The sequence below is a fragment of the Cordyceps fumosorosea genome, assembly GCF_001636725.1.
Source record: "Cordyceps fumosorosea ARSEF 2679 chromosome Unknown scaffold_13, whole genome shotgun sequence".
NCBI classification, from domain to species: domain Eukaryota; kingdom Fungi; phylum Ascomycota; class Sordariomycetes; order Hypocreales; family Cordycipitaceae; genus Cordyceps; species Cordyceps fumosorosea.
This window is the reverse complement of record NW_017387313.1, coordinates 52298-71213: the sequence shown is the minus strand read 5'-3', so window position 1 is coordinate 71213 and position 18916 is coordinate 52298. Positions and strand designations below refer to the sequence as shown.

The following is an 18916-nucleotide window of genomic DNA, read 5'->3' as shown; positions in this document are numbered from 1 at the left end:
TTTTCTTCTCCTGCAGTGCAGTGTCCTGACATGGGCTAATGCGTCAACACAGCAGTAGGCGCCATCTCGGAAGCTTATTAGGCTGAGCAGAAGCTAGAGGCGTGTAGCATTCTACAACCAAGCTCGCCCGCACTATGGCGCAGTCGCGTGCGACAGTTGCAGGAACAGTTTATCATGGATGCAAGCTGCCGGCGTATATAAAAGGCACGATAACGGACGCACAGGTACACTTCCTTTCTCGACTTTGTAGGCGAGGCGGATGGCACGATAGGACGGTAGCCCGATCTCGACCCAGTCATCGGTACCGGGTAGGGAGAGGAGGGTGGTGCGAGGTAACCACCAACAGAGACACGCTCCAGGCACAGGCAGGATGAACTTGGAGGGCGCGCACTTGGGACACCAGACCACGAGAAGGCTATTCTACACAACTGCGGGCTGGAAAGGGACCCAGCAGGGTGGCTTAAATCCGTCACTGTCTCGGTAGTCTGTTGCAGGATCATGCGGCAGCTGGCGGTCATGCTAATTGAGTCGCGCCAGGTAGAGACACGTAACCAGTTTTTGTAAACGCTGGCGGAATAATTGACGTTCCAAACAAAATCCTTGGAATAGTACCATACTCCAGCCCATTTACTGGCTGAATGCTTGTGACATGTGCGACCGTGAAGGGGTGGCGGCACGAAGAAGCAAGCTCTGCACACTCGACCGCCCTTGGTTGCCGCGACTCGAGGGATAACCGCTAACCAGGGTACAAACAGCGTTGAAGATTTCGGATGGTTGTTGAGTTGGTCAGTTTGACACTATCCAACGTGAAGGGGTTGCTTTCCAGGGTTGGAAAGACCGACTGTCACGGATTTTGAACGCCTGCTCTGTGCATGCCTTGAGTTGGGGGCCGTAACCAGTAAATCCCGGGTGATTGTGAAATACATTTTTTTGTGGTGGGATCTGCGACCAGGGGATTGGCTGAACCAGCGCACCTTTTTCCTACTGGTAGCTATCGTGTTGTCCAGACACCGTACAGAACTGTACATGTGTGCCGACGTGCAGCTGCCATGGACTTTTGCAGCCGCTCGGTCGCGCAACCTGCACAGCATCAGCCCGGTCGGGACTGCACCGTGTGAGAGTCGGTGAGAGGGTACTCCGTACGTGGCACAGCTTCCCGTGCCTACAAATAGGTTGGCAGGAGCCAGCCAGCCAGCCTGCCGCACACCTTGAATTGAGAGGCGAGCCTGGGCTAGGCTGGGAGGAGGTTGTCTTGCAGCGGTGGGCCTGGGAGGGAAAAGATGGCGTTGTCGACAGATTGGCGCCGAGGCGAGACAAACGGTGGCGGAGGATACTGGTAGAGGAGGCAGAGGGAGGGGAGAAAGTCAATTACTATAGGAGCAGAAAGAACGTTGAGTGGCAAACGGGCCAGAGTGTCTGTTTCACTGATGATAGTGTTTTAGTATGAATAGAGGGAGGCTCGCAGCGTTTGCTACATTAACGTTAGTACATACCTACATACATAGGTAGTAGTGGTGATGAGTGCTGTAATAACCTGCCCCAGCTGCTGTCCCGCCTGTCACAGGCTCAGCCGCTGCTCTGTGCAGCTGCGCCCCCCTGCTCCTGCTCCGTGCGCCTCTTTCATAATAATAATCTTACCTGGTATCCGTCTCCGTACCAGGACTCCCATTTGCTGTCGTCTACTACACGCCCACCCTCTCACCCGCTCCCTCTCGCTCTTCTCTGTTCTTTTTTTTACCCTTTCCCTCCCCTCCCCTCCTCTTTCCCTTCTCCCTTTCACTCCTCCCTTTTCCCACACCTCCTCCTGTCGGCACGCGCTGCACCTCCACGCCTCTACCTCCCATCCATCCAATTTATCGACACCCCCAAGAAAAAAAAGTCCAGGGTTTTTTCTCTTTTCCTTCGACGAGCTATCTTGCCGATACTTCTCTGAATATATTCCCGTGTTGGCTCGAGGGCAAGCATTGCTCGTCGTTTTCGCTGAGCTTCGCCTCCTCCGCCCGCCCACCCGACCGGCCGTTTCTCGTTGCACCGCCTTTTGTCCGCCACCCAGGTTGTTTACGAAATCCCTCGCCTGGGCTTGCCTGCCTACTCTGTCCCCGCCAACGCAACGCGGTCTGCCCGAGCGCCTTCCTCGACCAAGCCGGCACCAGCACAACAAATCCATCATCATTTGCATCGTGTTGCTACAATCCGTCGTTACGTTTTTTTCGTCGCTGGCGCTTGCTTTTTTTTTCTCTTTCCACCTCACCCGAATATCGCCAGGTCGCCACTGGCTCCTGCCGTCCCGTGACACATAAGCTCGCTTCCAGCACAAAAAAAACAGCCCTCTCGACCTGAGGGTCACGCCGTCATCTAGCCCGTCGCGTCGCACTTGCTCATCCTCATCGACACATCTCCCGCTCGCAACACCCCTACGTGCGTGAAAATGTCGGCACTGGGGCCGCCCGGCTCCAACCCGCATGGCGCCTTGAATTTCTCCCAGGCTGGCCTCCGTCGCAACACCGCCTTTCAACCATCCCGCCCGAATCAGCCAAATAAGCAGTCGCCTGTACCCTCGCCCTACCAGCCACAGTCTCATGCCTACACACCGCAGCAGCCGCAACATCAGACTACTTATCAACAGATCTTTACCCCGAGTGGCATAAATACCAATCTTTCCAATGGACCTCCGCGCGCTCCCTCGCATGTCTCCAATACCCTCGGCGCACAGCGCCAGCGCGCTGCCCCGTCTCGCCAGCAAATGTCCCAGTCGAATCCACCGCCAATGGTCTTCCCAGGCTCCATGAACCAGTCAATTCAGCACGACCCAATCCTTTCTCACCACCAGCAGCAACCTCATCACCAACAACAACATCCAGGACATCAGGGCCACCAGCAGCAAGGCCAGCACCAACAGCATCCGCAGCACCAGCAGCAACACCAGCACCCTGGCCATCCCACCCACCCTCTGACAGCTCACCATAGTCAACAGAGCCACCAAGCGCAACAATCCCATCAGCACCAGCCTCACCAATCCCACCATCATCCTGCGCACCCAACTCACCAACATCCGGCTCATCAAAGTCATCCGCTACACCAACCCCATCAATCGCTCCAGCAGCAGCATCAGCAACAGCAACAGCAGCAGCAGCAGCAGCAGCAGCAGCAGCAGCAGGCTCAACAACAACAGCAACAACAACAGGCTCAGCAGCAACAGCAACAACAGCATGCACAACAGCAGCAGCAGGCTCATCAGCAACAGCAGGCTCAACAGCAACAGCAGGCTCAACAGCAACAAGCTCAACACCAGCAAGCCCAGCAGCAACAGCAAGTTCAGCAGAAGCAACAACCCCAACCCCAACCCCCGCCGCAACAGCGCACTCCGCAGCCTCAACCGCAGAAGCAGCCGACACCTCAGCAGCAGCAGCAACAACAGCAACCGATTCCCCCGAGTCAACAGCAATCTTTGCAGCACCAGGCAAAGAGCCGTACCCCTCAGGCACAGCAGACTCATGTTACTCCCCAGGCCCCTCCAGCTCAACTCCCGCAACAACAAGGGGATCATGCCGTCGATGATCTCGAAATGGACGGCCAGGGAGCACCGGAGGGTTCTAATGCATTGGACGCTAAGCTTCGCAACGACCCCTCGTTTGTGCCGTCTCAACCTATGGGCGAGATGATGTCGCCGCCGCCTGAAGGTGGCAGTTATCCCACACTAGAAGCTGTGCAAAAAGCAGTTCTTCGCTACTGCACCTCTGTCGGCTATGCTATTGTCATTGGCCGCTCAAAGAAGACTGTACCCGGGCTGAAGAAAGTACTTTTTGTGTGTGACAGAGCTGGAAAGCCGCCGAGCCGCGTCAGCCCCGAATTCCGCAAGCGTAAGACTTCATCTCGCAAATGTGACTGCCCCTTTGGCTTCTTTGCGATCGAGCAGCGCACACAGTGGACTATTCGTTACCGACCCAACCCGCAACATCTGACGCACAACCATGGACCTAGTGAAGGTCCCTCTGATCACCCTGCTGCTAGGAAACTGGATAGCAAAATGGTCGCGGAAGTAAAGAGACTCAAAGAAAACGGTAGGCTTGTCACCACACTTCATCGACAGACTCGTACTAACTGTAAAGCAACAACAGGGGCCGGTGTACCGGAAACCTTACAAATTCTGCAAACTGAGAATCCTGAATGCCACCTGCTCCCGAGAGACATCTACAATGCACGAGCGGCTATCAACCGTAACCCGACCAAGGTGGCTTCCGGCATTGCTGAAAACCGACCGGCGATATATACAAAGACGGCGCAGTCTCCTGAGGACCGAATTCGCGCTGATCTGCGGCGGGAGCTGTCAAAGGCCCGCGATGACATGAAAAAGATGGAAGAGGAGAAGCAAAAAGAGATTGATGCGCTCCAGACCAAACTCAAAGAAAAGGAGCAACTGATTGAAAAATTCGAAATGTTCATTGACATCTGCAACGAAAGAGTCATGGTTCAGCGCCAGAGACTGGCTGGGCAGGAGCAGGGAGGTGCTAGCGGAAGCAATGTAGCACCCTGAGTTGTGATAAACGGCCGAAGATCGCAGAGTAGCAGGGAGGACGGACCTGTTTGAAACGAGCGCTACTACGGAAACAGTTGGGTTTATACGGTATACGGACATCTGATCGAACTTCTTGTGTATCCTTTTCTTCATGTTGGCTAGGCTTAGCCAGGCGGAGTTCTTGGCATTGGGTTCTGGGTCTTTCTATAGGTATTATACATTTTTACTGTGAGATGCGCCTAGGGAGGCTACAGGTTCATGTTTGGTAAGAGATGGGGATGGGCATTAGGAGGCCGGATGGCCAGGCAAGGTTTGGGTTTCTCTATGAACAGCATTTGATTAGTATGACGATTTTTGTCAAGGCTCCTAAGCTAAGTATTTCACTTCAAATGTATTTTGCTGTGAAGGCTCTGGCCCGCTATAAAGCATATAGCAGTCGTGATGCGTCCTCATGTTGATGATGGTATGTGGCGCATGCTCTGGTGGTTGCTTTGTTGCCTAACTGGTCAAGCCACAGTTCCCCGAGCTCTGCATCAAAGGCGCGCCCCCACTGCTAACTACCTTACCTAAGGTACACGTCGCGTACCTTGCCGCAGCCCAAGAATGGGGTCTGGCACGGGTATGGCCACGCTAGGTACCTCAGTTCTTCATCTACTTACTGCCTAGTTTGGAGTACCTGCCTTTGACTTAGCCAACCCAAACAGCCAACGCCAACACCTCACCTCCATTTCCTGCTACTGAACCCTGGCATTGTGCAAACACCCTACTTTCTTCTAATACTTGACCTTCTTGATAGCTGCAAACTGGCCTTTTTCCTTATAGGCCTGGACCTGTGTATAGAACAGTTTGCCGTTTTTCTCTTTCTTCTCGTTCCTGCCGTTTGCTGCCCCAGTCGCGGCGCCGATACCCCCAGTTTCGTTTACAACACCCCTGAGATTTTCTGCGCAGCGCAAGCTTCCAGACTTTGCTTGCCGACACCAGCAAGATATTTCCCTCGCTCGCACCAGAGCCTGCAAAGCTTACTCACTACTTTGCCGGAATTTGACACGCTCTACTCTTGGACTTCAACGGTGATACGCTGCGATACAAGCCGCACTTGATATGGTCCGTTTGACGCTTCGATCTTCGACATAGACACTCCGCCGCCTATCGCGCCAGGACCTGCCCCCTCCCTCTTGTTGCGGCAACCCCTTTACCCTAATAGGCCGCCATGGAGATCTCGTCACCACCGGTGTCGGGGCTTGCTTCCAACGGCCTCGCGTCGCCTACCCCTTTCCCGACCATCGAGCCAGAGCGCGTGCTGGACCACCTCGTCGCCGTCTGCCAGGTCGCGCTTGGTGCGACCAAGGAGGAACTTGAGCAGCCAGGTAGCCTGCTGAGCAGCTCGTGGCATGCCGAGACGGTCGCTCGCTGCACGCGATTTGCCAACGACAACCAAAACGTGCTCTACATTCAAAAGGACGTTGCTGCGTCTTCTGCGGCAGACGCTGGAAGCGATGGTGTCGGTATGCAATTCTGAATTCAGCTTCGAGAAGCTACCTAACGCTAGGATATGTGCCTATTGCTAACTTTCGATCTGTAAACAGCCCCTTCATCATTCCACTATACGCTTACCACCGAAATCTTGTCGTCTGCCACGACCGTTGCCTCTCTCGTCCTACTGAAGTCGCCGCAGACCATTGATCCGACTCGATCCCTTACATCCCAAATATTCATCACGAACTTGCCTGGACCTGCTGCACTCAACGCTGCTGTTGGAGAGCAGGGTACCGGCATCTCTCCATGGGAGGTGCTGCACTCGCAGGTGCACCATGCTTTGGTACCGTACTTTGACGCAAACACCAAGAGCCAGCTAGCCGCCAACGGTCTGCGTGGCCGTGCGGACATCGATGCAAAGACTGGTATTCCTGTCACTAAGAAGAGGCTCAACGATCTGGAGATCAGCCTGCTTCACTTACAGCAAAACGTCGACATCCCGGAGATATCCTTGACTTTCCACTCCATTGTCCAGAACGCCCTTGAAGAAGCCGAGTCTCGCCACAGCCAACCTACCATCGATTCTATACCACCGACACTGCTTCAAGACAGCACTTTCCTCAACCGCTTGCAGACTAATGTCAACACATGGATCAAGTCTATCCAGGGTGTCACGAAGATGACAAAAGATGCATCATCTGGCACCAATCAAGAGTTTAGCACCGCAAGCCAAGAGGTCAATTTTTGGCTGTCCATGGAGTCAGCTCTGGAAGGCATCGAGGGGCAGCTTCGCAGCGAGGGCGTTCTGTTAACCCTCGAAATTCTCAAGAATGCCAAGCGCTTCCAGGCGACTGTCAGTTTCACCGCGGATACCGGCCTCAAGGAAGCTATGGACAAGGTACAAAAGTACAACATGCTCATGCGAGATTTTCCCTTGGACGAGCTACTGTCCGCGACATCTCTACCCAAGGTTCAGGAAGCTATTGCCCAAATTCTAGGTCATCTTCAAAAGAAACTGAGAGTTTGTCCCTATCCGATCCGTAGAGCACTGCCGCTGGTCGAAGCTATCTCTGCCGATTTGGATGATGTGCTTCACCGACTGCTCCCAGGCACGGAATTTGTCAACCTCGACTATCAGCAATTTCAGACTATTATGCGCACATGTGATGACATCTTCGAAGCTTGGGAAGACAACGTCAAAGACTTCACCAACACGGCCCGTGAAGTGACTCGCCGCAGAAACGAAAAGTTTATCCCCATCAAGATTAACAAGAAGCATTCTGAACTTGAGGCACGCATAAAGTATGTTAGCACCTTCCGTGACAACCACGAACAGCTTCAGCGCACCATAGTCAATGTCCTTGGGCCCGACGCTACAATTTCTGGGACTGCGGAGACGACTGCGACAAATGGCGTTGTGATGGAGGAGATGGGCGACGTTGATGCCGTCGAAGAGGTCCAACAAGCTTGGGAAGCCCTGCAAAATGTTGACCTCTTGGACGTCAGCGAGCAAGGCAAGGAGCGTTGGGTACTGGCAGAGAACCTCTACAATGAGCGCACGACAAGAGTAGAAAACTCCATCATTGCGCGCCTTCGTGATCGCCTCGCGACTGCCAAGACCGCCAATGAAATGTTTCGCGTCTTTTCCAAGTTCAACGCGCTTTTTGTGCGCCCAAAAATTCGTGGTGCCATCCAGGAATACCAAAACCAGCTCATGGATCACGTCAAGCAGGCCATCAACGGTCTTCATGAACGATTCAAGCAACAGTATGGCCACTCGGAAGCTCATGCAATGGCCCAGCTCCGTGATTTGCCTCCCGTCTCAGGTGCAATTATTTGGGCCCGACAGATTGAATTTCAGCTGGACGGTTACATGCGCAAGGTTGAGGCTGTTCTTGGACCTGACTGGACTCTCCACGCCGAGGGCCACAAGCTCCAGGAAGAAAGCGAGCTCTTCAAGCACAAGCTTGATACCGCCCGTATCTACGAGGCTTGGCTTGCCGACGTCGGTCGGCGCAAGATTTCCATCTCGGGCCAACTTTTTGATATTGCGCGTGTGCGATCTGCCGGCGGTATTCTCGAGCTTGCTGTCAACTTCGATCCTCAGATTATTACACTGTTCAAGGAGACTCGTAACCTGACATGGCAGTCCTACTCTGTTCCTCACGCCGTCACTACTGTCTCCAAAGATGCCAAGCGCGTTTATCCCTACGCCGTCAGTCTCATGGAGAGTGTAAGAACTCTATCCCAAACTCTTCGTCAAATATCTACCATGGGCGAGGAGGCTGTTCTGTTGAACGGTTATCGCAACGACGTCTACAAGCTCATTGCTGATGGTGTTCCTTTGCGATGGGAGTCTTTCATCAACTCACATGAACTTTTTTACACCGACCAGAGACATGCCCGCACACTCCTCCCTGGCGCCAACGACTACGGCTTGTCGAAGAACACAGAAAGCAAACACGGCATGTTTATTCGTGGACTCGCAGCGGCAGTGTCTGTGCTGCAAACCAAGGCCGTTGCTCTGGGCTACATCCACACCACTGTTGAGCAGGCGCTGAAGGAGCTCAGCTCGTGCGACTACGAATCTTCTGCCTTTCAGTCGAGGCTTGATACTATTCAGGCTGCAGTCGATCAGCTCAATCTGGAACAATATGTCAACCTTGAATTCTGGGTGCGAGATCTGAACAAGAAAATCCAGGCTGCCCTGCTTGACCGTCTGCACATCGCTATTCAATCATGGATCACTGCATTTGAAGACGAGACTCCCGAAGGCACCCGCCGCAAACCAATCTCTGAAGCGGAATCTAAGCCTGCAGGCCCGACCATGAAGCGCCTTGTTCTGGAAGTGGCCATGCGCAACCAAGTCATCTATCTGGATCCTCCAATGGAGCACGCCAGAGCCAGCTGGTTCTTGCACTTGCATGAGTGGCTCGGCATTGTGTGCAACCTGCGCAAGATCAAAGCTGCTCGTTACCAAATGAGCCTCAATACAACCGTTACTGACGAGCCTCGCTTTACTGATCTGCCCACCGAGTGTGCCGACACACTTAAACGCGTCTACGTCTCTGTCGAGAAAAAGCTGCAAGAAATCAGTGCCTACGTCGACAAGTGGCTGCAATTCCAGTCTCTCTGGGATCTCCAGTCTGAACAGGTTTATGACATGCTTGGTGACCATCTCCCCCGCTGGCTGGAGTGCTTGCAAGACATCCGAAAAGTTCGCACCACCTTTGACACCCAAGAGGTCAGCCGCTCCTTTGGTCACCTCACCATTGATTACGACCAAGTGCAAACGAAAGTCAACGCCAAGTACGATCAGTGGCAGCAGGAAATTCTAATCAAATTTGCTGGTCGCCTCGGAACTCGCATGCGTGAAGTCAACGCCGACATTGAAAAGGCTCGCAAGAGTCTTGAGGGCCAGAGCTCTGATACATCGTCCACGGCCCAGGCTGTCCAGTTCATCACCGCTGTACAGACCTGCAAGAGAAACGTGAAGCTGTGGGCGCCTGAGATTGACATGTTTCGCCAAGGCCAGTCTACGCTTGTCCGCCAGCGTTATCACTTCCCCAATGACTGGCTGCATATTGAGCAAATCGACAGCCAGTGGGAGGCGCTCAAGGAGATTCTTGAGAAGAAATCTCGTGTGATGGAGGAGCAGTCGGACGCGATGCGAGCCAACATTATCGCCCAGGACAAGCTTGTTAGCGGACGCATTGCTGAAATTGTGGCGCAATGGAATGAAGACAAGCCTGTCTCTGGTACGATCCAACCCGATGTTGCTTCTGCGACCCTGAGTGGCTTCGAGACTCGTATTTCTGCTATTCAGGAAGACCTACAGCAAGTCATCAAGGCCAAGGAAGCACTGGACTTGCCCGGATCCGCAGACGATTCTCTTGAGGCAACATTGGAAGAAGTGCGTGACTTCCAGTCTGTCTGGTCCAACCTCTCCACAATCTGGGCCAACTTGAACGAAACTCGAGACATCCTTTGGACAGCTGTACAGCCTCGCAAGATTCGCTCCAAGGTAGACGATCTTATCAAGAGCACCAAGGAGATGCCCAGCAGAATGCGCCAGTACGCTGCATTTGAACATGTCCAGGGCATTCTCCGTGGGTTTCTCAAAGTCAACCCTATTCTCTCCGACCTCAAGTCTGATGCCATCCGCGAGCGTCATTGGCACAAGATCTACAAGCAGATTAAACCGCAGAAACGCTTCTCCCCTAGCTCTATGACGCTTGGTGATGTCTGGGACCTGAATCTGGTTGCTACTGAAGCCATCGTCAAGGACATCATCGCCCAAGCCCAAGGTGAAATGGCCCTGGAAGAATTTCTGAAGCAGGTCCGCGAGACTTGGCAAAACTACGCGCTCGAAATGGTCAACTACCAGAATAAATGCAGACTGATTCGCGGTTGGGACGACCTGTTTGCCAAGTGCAGTGAAAATTTGAACTCTCTGCAGGCTATGAAGCACTCGCCCTATTACAAGGAATTTGAGGAGGAGGCCGTCTCCTGGGAAGACAAGCTCAACCGAGTTCACGTCTTGTTTGATGTCTGGATCGATGTACAGCGCCAGTGGGTGTACCTCGAGGGCGTCTTCACCGGCAATGCCGATATCAAGCATCTGCTCCCTATTGAGTCGGGTCGCTTCCAAAATATCAACAGCGAGTTCTTGGCTGTCATGAAGAAGGCCAACAAGACGCCCTATGTGCTCGATGTCCTAAATATCCCCAACGCCCAAAAGTCTCTCGAACGTCTGGCTGAGATGTTGAACAAGATCCAGAAGGCCCTTGGTGAATACCTTGAGAAGGAACGTGTATCTTTCCCGCGTTTCTACTTTGTTGGTGATGAGGATCTTCTTGAAATGATTGGCAACAGTAACGACACTCTCCGTATTGCCAAGCACTTCAAGAAGATGTTTGCAGGCCTTTCTGGTCTCGTTATGGATGACGAGACGATCATTTCCGGATTCACCTCGAAAGAAGGCGAAGTTGTCAAGCTGAAGAAGGAGATTTCCTTGGCGCAAACACCGCGTATCAACGACTGGCTTGCTTTACTCGAGAGTGGCATGAAAACCAGCCTCGCTGAACTCCTTTCAGAGGCTGTGGAACAGTACACCCCCATCTTCCAGTCCAGCACCATTGACACTGCGGCGCTTCGCGACTACATGGAAGCATTTCCCAGTCAGATCGTGGTTCTCGCTTCGCAGGCTGCCTGGACCACTGCTGTGGAAGAGTCTCTTGCCAACGGCGGCCAGAGTCTCCAGGTTCTGTTCGAACGAGAGGTTCAGATTCTGCGTGTACTCGCTGACACAGTTCTGGAGGAGTTGCCTGTTATTCTCCGCAAGAAGTGCGAACAAATGATTACTGAATGCGTCCACCAACGAGACGTGATTGAGAAGCTAGTTACTGCCAAGGCTGATTCCCCCACGCACTACCTCTGGCAGCTGCAGATGCGCTACGCCTACTCGTCTCAGGGTCCTGGTCCTGCCATTGACCGTCTGCACATTAAGATGGCCAATGCTAAACTCAACTACGGCTTTGAGTATCTCGGTGTCCCGGACCGCCTCGTACGCACGCCTTTGACAGATCGTTGCTTCTTGACTCTCACACAGGCTCTTTGTCAACGTCTGGGTGGTTCCCCTTACGGGCCTGCTGGTACTGGCAAAACCGAATCTGTCAAGGCGCTCGGTTTGCAGCTCGGTAGATTCACCCTCGTCTTCTGCTGTGATGACACTTTCGATTTTCAGGCAATGGGTCGCATCTTCCTCGGTATCTGCCAAGTCGGTGCCTGGGGCTGTTTTGACGAGTTCAACCGCCTCGAAGAGCGTATCCTCTCTGCTGTCTCGCAACAAATTCAAAACATTCAGCTTGGTTTGAAGCGCGGCGGCGAGGGTGATGACTCCCAGATTGACCTTATTGGACGCCAGCTGCGCGTCAACGAGAACACTGGCATCTTCATCACCATGAACCCTGGCTATGCGGGTCGTTCCAACCTGCCCGACAACTTGAAGAAGCTCTTCCGCAGTGTTGCGATGTCCAAGCCCGACAAGGAACTCATTGCCGAAGTCATGCTGTACTCTCAGGGCTTCAACCAAGCTAAGAAACTTTCCAAGCAGGCTGTGCCGTTCTTTGACATGTGCTCTAAGCAGCTCTCCAAACAGGCGCATTACGATTTTGGTCTACGTGCACTCAAGAGTGTTCTGGTCAGTTCTGGCGGTCTCAAGCGTGCTCGCATCACCGACAGCCAGCTCGGCACTGAAGAAGTCGTCGAGCCTGAAATTATCGTGCAGAGTGTCCGCGAGACTATCGCTCCCAAGCTCATCAAATCTGATGTAGATATCATGACAAAGATTGAGGGCGAATGCTTCCCCGGCGTTGAATATGTGCCGGCGAATTTGCATGCTCTCGAGGAGGCTATTCGTGCTATTGCGGCCGAGAGACACTTGGTTGTCACTGATATTTGGATGACCAAGGTTCTCCAGCTCTACCAGATTCAAAACATTCATCATGGTGTTATGATGGTTGGAAACTCTGGAAGCGGCAAGTCGGCAGCTTGGAGGCTGCTACTCGATGCCCTCCAGCGCGTCGAATGCATTGAAGGTGTTTCTCACGTCATTGACTCCAAGGTTATGTCCAAGGAAGCTCTTTATGGTAACCTCGACTCCACGACTCGCGAGTGGACTGACGGTCTCTTTACGAGTATTCTGAGAAAGATTGTCGACAACTTGCGTGGTGAAGATTCCAAGCGTCACTGGATCGTATTTGATGGTGATGTCGATCCTGAATGGGTTGAAAACCTGAACAGTGTCCTCGATGACAACAAACTGCTCACCCTACCTAATGGTGAGCGTCTGAATCTGCCAGCAAACGTCCGCATCATGTTTGAAGTTGAGACCCTCAAGTACGCCACTCTGGCTACTGTCTCTCGTTGTGGTATGGTTTGGTTCAGCGAGGAAACTGTCTCACCCAACATGGTCATCACGAACTATCTTGAGTCGCTGCGCAACGTGCCCTTTGAGGATCTCGATGAGGACAGTGTCGCCACTGGTCAGAGCGCTGCTAAAACGCTCGCTGTGCAGAGCCAGGCTGCAGATCTTCTCCAGGGCTATCTGGAGGGTGACAACTTTGTCGCGCAAGCCCTCGAAAAGTCTGAAAAGTACAACCATATTATGGATTTCACCGTTGCTCGTGTTCTTACTACCCTCTTCTCTCTCCTGAACAAGGCTGTCCGCGACATGATCGAGTACAATAGCCAACACTCCGACTTTCCTCTTGAGCTGGAGCAGATTGAGGCCTTCCTTCCCAAGAGACTGCTGCTTGCTCTTGTTTGGGCGTTCACTGGTGACTGCCCTCTTGATGATCGTAAAGCTTTTGGTGACGAGATTTGTACTTTCGCCAACTTTGGATCACCGCCCCTCGACGGCTCCAGCTCTTTAATCGACTTCGACGTGAATCTGCCCAAGGCGGAGTGGAACTCTTGGCAGACTCAAGTGCCATCTATCGAGGTCAACACCCACTCCATCATCCAAACAGACGTTGTCATTCCTACGCTGGATACTGTGCGCCACGAAGACATTTTGTACTCTTGGTTGGCCGAGCACAAGCCGCTCCTACTGTGCGGTCCTCCCGGTTCCGGGAAAACAATGACGCTGTTCAGCGCCCTTCGCAAGTTGCCCAACATGGAAGTCGTCGGACTCAACTTTTCCAGTGCCACTACTCCCGACCTTCTGATCAAGACCTTTGAGCAATACTGCGAGTACAAGAAGACCCTGAATGGCGTGATGCTCTCGCCGACGCAGATCGGACGCTGGCTTGTTGTCTTCTGCGATGAGATCAACCTGCCCGCGCCTGACAAGTACGGAACTCAGCGTGCCATTTCTTTCCTCCGCCAGCTTGTTGAGCACAACGGATTCTGGCGCACCTCGGATAAGTCATGGGTTACTCTGGATCGGATACAGTTCGTTGGTGCCTGCAACCCGCCTACCGATGCCGGCAGAACGCCCATGGGCGCCAGATTCCTTCGCCACGCTCCCCTCATCATGGTTGACTACCCCGGTGAGCTGTCTCTTAACCAGATTTACGGCACATTCAACTCGGCTGTGCTCAAGATAATTCCTGCTCTTCGTGGATACGCCGAGCCTCTCACGCAATCCATGGTCCGCTTTTACCTTGAGTCACAGAAACGCTTCACCCGCCAGATTCAGCCTCATTACGTATACAGTCCCCGTGAACTCACACGCTGGGTGCGTGGTGTCTACGAAGCCATTAAGCCGCTTGAGACACTGTCCATTGAAGGTCTTGTGCGCATCTGGGCCCATGAAGCTCTGCGCCTATTCCAGGATCGTCTCGTGGCTGAAGAGGAGCGCAAGTGGACGGAGGAGTCAGTTCAGAGGATTGCTCTCCAGTACTTTCCTACCATAAATGAGGAAAAGGCTCTTGGAGGCCCAATCCTGTTCTCCAACTGGCTGTCCAAGAATTACATTCCCGTCGATCGCGAGCAGCTGCGAGAATTTGTCAAGGCACGCCTCAAGACTTTCTGCGAAGAAGAAGTCGACGTTCCCCTCATTCTCTTCAACGATGTGCTGGAGCACGTGTTACGCATTGATCGTGTATTCCGCCAGCCCCAGGGCCACTTGATTCTCATTGGTGTCAGTGGCTCTGGCAAGACTACGCTCTCGCGCTTCGTCGCCTGGATGAATGGCCTCAAGGTGTTCCAGATCAAGGTGCACGGCAAGTACTCCGCGGAAGACTTTGACGACGATTTACGTGAGGTCTTGCGTCGCTGCGGTTGCAAGGGTGAAAAGATTTGCTTCATCATGGATGAGTCAAACGTTTTGGACTCTGGTTTCTTGGAGCGCATGAACACCTTGCTTGCCAACGCCGAAGTCCCTGGTCTCTTCGAAGGGGACGAGTATGCTGCTCTCATGACTGCTTGCAAGGAAGGTGCGCAACGCCAGAACCTGCACCTGGACTCTCCGGAAGAACTGTATAAGTGGTTCACTCAGCAAATTGTCAACAACCTGCATGTTGTCTTCACTATGAACCCACCCGAGGATGGACTCTCCTCCAAGGCTGCGACAAGTCCCGCCTTGTTCAATCGTTGTGTGCTCAACTGGTTCGGCGACTGGTCCGACCAAGCACTCTTCCAGGTCGGCCACGAACTTACCCAGTCTATTGATCTGGATAAGAGTAGTTGGTCTGCACCTGATACTGTGCCCGTTGCGTACCGTGGCCTCAACCTACCACCTTCTCACCGCGAGACCATTATCAACTCCATGGTGCATATCCACTACTCGCTGGCGAGATATAACGAGAAGTTGTACAAGCAACAGAAGAAAATCACCTTCCTCACCCCGCGTCATTTCTTGGACTTCGTGGGCCAATATGTTAAGTTGTATACGGAGAAGCGTGAGGATCTTGAGGAACAGCAACGCCATCTGAATGTTGGTCTCGAGAAGCTTAGAGACACTGTCGACAAGGTGCGCGATCTTCGCGTCAGCCTGGCTGAAAAGAAAGCCCAGCTCGAGCAGAAGGATGCGGAGGCGAACGAGAAGCTGCAGCGCATGGTTGCTGACCAGCGTGAGGCAGAGCAGAGGAAGAACACGTCGTTGGAGATTCAGGCTTCTTTGGAGAAGCAGGAGGCTGAAGTGGCCTCGCGGAGGAAGGTTGTATTGGAAGATCTTGACAAGGCTGAGCCTGCCGTCGAAGAGGCCAGGGCCAGTGTCAGCAACATCAAGCGTCAGCACCTAACAGAAGTCAGATCCATGGGTAACCCGCCGCAGGGTGTCAGACTGGCGCTCGATGCCGTCTGCACGCTGCTTGGTCACCGCATCACCGAATGGAAGGCCGTTCAAGCCATTGTGCGCAAGGACGACTTTATTGCAAGCATTCTCATGTTCGACAATGCCAAGCAGATGACCAAGGCGCTACGGAACAAGATGCGCAACGAATTTTTGTCTATTCCCGAGTTTACCTTTGAAAAAGTCAACCGCGCATCCAAGGCATGCGGTCCCCTTGTTCAGTGGGTAGCTGCTCAGGTAAACTACTCGGACATTCTGGACCGTGTTGGTCCTCTGAAGGAGGAAGTTACCCAACTTGAAGAGCAGGCGCTGCAAACCAAGGCCAACGCCAAGGCCGTTGAGAACAACATTGCAGAACTTGAGTCCAGCATCAACACTTACAAGACCGAATATGCTGCACTCATTAGCGAGACGCAAGCGATCAAGGCGGAAATGTCCAAGGTTCAGTTCAAGGTTGACCGCAGTGTCCGCCTGCTGGACAGCCTTTCCTCTGAACGCACCCGATGGGAGGAAGGAAGCAAGTCTTTTGAGACACAGATTAGTACCTTGGTCGGTGACGTCCTGGTTGCCGCTGCGTTCCTTGCGTACAGTGGGCTGTACGACCAGCAGTTCAGAAAGTCCATGATGGATGACTGGCTACACCAGCTCTACCTCTCCGGTATCCGGTACAAGTCACCTAATCCCGTTACCGAGTACCTGTCAAGTGCGGATGAGCGCTTAGGCTGGCAAGAGAACTCACTGCCAGTGGATGACCTTTGCACGGAAAATGCCATCATTCTCAAGCGCTTCAACCGCTACCCGCTGATCATTGATCCCTCTGGCAGAGTCACGGAATTCTTGCAGAAGGAGTGTAAAGATCGTCGCTTGACGGTGACCAGCTTTCTGGATGACACGTTTACGAAGCAACTTGAATCTTCGCTTCGTTTCGGCAACCCCATATTGATCCAGGACGCTGAGCATCTTGACCCCATCTTGAACCACGTTCTCAACAAGGAATATCAACGCACCGGTGGCCGTGTCCTCATTCAACTGGGCAAGCAGGAGATTGATTTCTCGCCAGCGTTCAAACTGTATCTTTCTACCAGAGACCCATCAGCAACCTTTGCGCCTGATATTTGCAGTCGTACGACATTTGTCAATTTTACCGTCACGCAAAGCAGTTTGCAAACGCAGTCGCTCAACGACGTTCTCAAGTCGGAGCGTCCTGACGTTGATGAGAGGCGATCCAACCTCATCAAGCTGCAGGGCGAGTTCAAGGTCCATCTACGACAGCTGGAGAAGCAACTTTTGCAAGCCCTCAACGAGTCGCGTGGCAACATTTTGGACGACGACAACGTCATTGAGACTCTAGAGACGCTCAAGAGAGAAGCTGCCGAGATTTCTGCCAAGATGAGCAACACGGAAGGCGTCATGGCCGAAGTGGAGGAAATTACGCAACAATACGGCGTGGTTGCCCGAGCCTGCAGTGCGGTTTTTGCTGTGCTCGAGAACCTCCATTACCTCAACCACTTCTACCAGTTCTCGCTGCAGTACTTTTTGGACATTTTCCAGTCCGTTCTGCACAACAACAACAACCTGGCCAATGTGACAAATCACAACGAACGCCGGGACGTCATTGTCAAGGACTTGTTTGTCAATACCTTCAAGCGCACGGCACTCGGGCTACTGCAGAAGGACCGTGTTGCACTAGCTCTCCTGCTTGCGCAAGCAACGCCGTACAAGATGGACAAGTCTCTGCTCGACAATGTCCTGGACAAGCGATTTGAAGGACGCGATCTGTCTTCGAACCCTGACGCGAGAGATGAGACCTTTATCGAGGCGAGGAAGAATGGGGCACTGAAGGAGGTTATCGATGCAGTCGAGGAGTCAGACTGGGACAGGTTCTTCACGGAAGAGCTTGGCGAAAATGCTGTCCCCAAAATTTGGAGCGACAGTGCAAATTCCATGGACCAGGCTCTACTTGCGCTGCTGCTCGTCAAGTGCTTCAGAATGGACCGCTTCGTGCCTGCTGCGGAGCGTTTCGTTGCGCAAGTGTTTGGAGCCGAGACGTTTGATATTGTGGAGGATCTCAAGGACACGGCGATGCAAGTGTCTGCGACGCTGCCTGTTGCTCTTGTTTCTACGCCTGGATTCGATGCTAGTTACAAGGTGGACAACCTGGTGGAGAGAGTCAAGGTCAAGTGCACCAACATTGCGATGGGTTCCAACGAAGGACTGGCGAGCGCGGACAAGGCCATCACGAGCGCGGCAGAGACTGGATCATGGGTTCTTGTCAAGAATGTTCACCTGGCGCCGACGTGGCTGCAGAGTTTGGAGAAGCGCATGGAGTCGCTGAACCCGCACAAGGAGTTCCGACTGTTCCTGTCGATGGAGTCGAGCCCCAGGATTCCTGTCAACCTGCTGCGCGCCTCGCGGGTGCTCATGTACGAGCAGCCTGCGGGTGTTCGCGCCAACATGAAGGACTCGATGTCGTCGCTGTCGACACGGGCTGGCAAGAGCCCCGTGGAGAGAGCGCGTCTGTATCTCCTCATCTCGTTCCTGCATGCGGTGGTGCAGGAGCGGCTGCGGTATGCGCCGACTCTTGGGTGGAAGGGTTTCTGGGAGTTCAACGACAGCGACTACGAATGCTCTGCGTTTATTATCGACACTTGGCTGGACACTGTGGCGGGCAACCGTACCAACATTGCGCCGCAGAATATCCCATGGGACATGATTTGCTACCTGGTAACGGAGACGTACGGCGGCAAGGTGGATGACGAAGGCGACTTTGGCCTTCTGCGACAGCTGGTGCACCAGATGCTGACGCCAGCGGCGTACGAGGTGGACCACAAGTTGGTGGACGGGCCGGACGGGGGCCTGACGGTGCCGTCGGGGACGAGGCTGGAAGAGTTTGTGGGGTGGGTGCACAACCTGCCGGAGCGTGAGCCGCCGACGTACCTGGGGCTGCCAGCGAACGCGGAGAAGCTGCTGCTGGGTGGCCTGGGACGCAGTCTGGTTGAGAATGTTCGGAGCGTGACGGAGATTTTGGATGAGGGAGAGCAGCTGATGGCAGACGGGTGAGTGAAGGGTGAGTGAGGTGAGAGAGAGAAGAGGAGAGGGTGTGATTATTGTATAAAATTGTAATT

At 53.4% G+C, this 18916-nt stretch overlaps 2 protein-coding genes across 2 annotated transcripts; both read left to right on the top strand.

Annotated features, from left to right (window-relative positions):
* Positions 1-2428: 2428 nt before the first annotated feature.
* ISF_05397 (hypothetical protein) lies at positions 2429-4534 on the top strand (the record flags this gene model as incomplete). Its single annotated transcript, XM_018849002.1, has 2 exons — positions 2429-4061; positions 4119-4534. The coding sequence occupies 2 exons, from the start codon at positions 2429-2431 to the stop codon at positions 4532-4534; spliced, it is 2049 nt and encodes a 682-aa protein (XP_018703573.1).
* Positions 4535-5726: 1192 nt separating this feature from the next.
* Positions 5727-18851, top strand: ISF_05396 (dynein heavy chain, cytosolic (DYHC); the record flags this gene model as incomplete). Its single annotated transcript, XM_018849001.1, has 2 exons — positions 5727-6021; positions 6103-18851. The coding sequence occupies 2 exons, from the start codon at positions 5727-5729 to the stop codon at positions 18849-18851; spliced, it is 13044 nt and encodes a 4347-aa protein (XP_018703572.1).
* Positions 18852-18916: the final 65 nt, after the last annotated feature.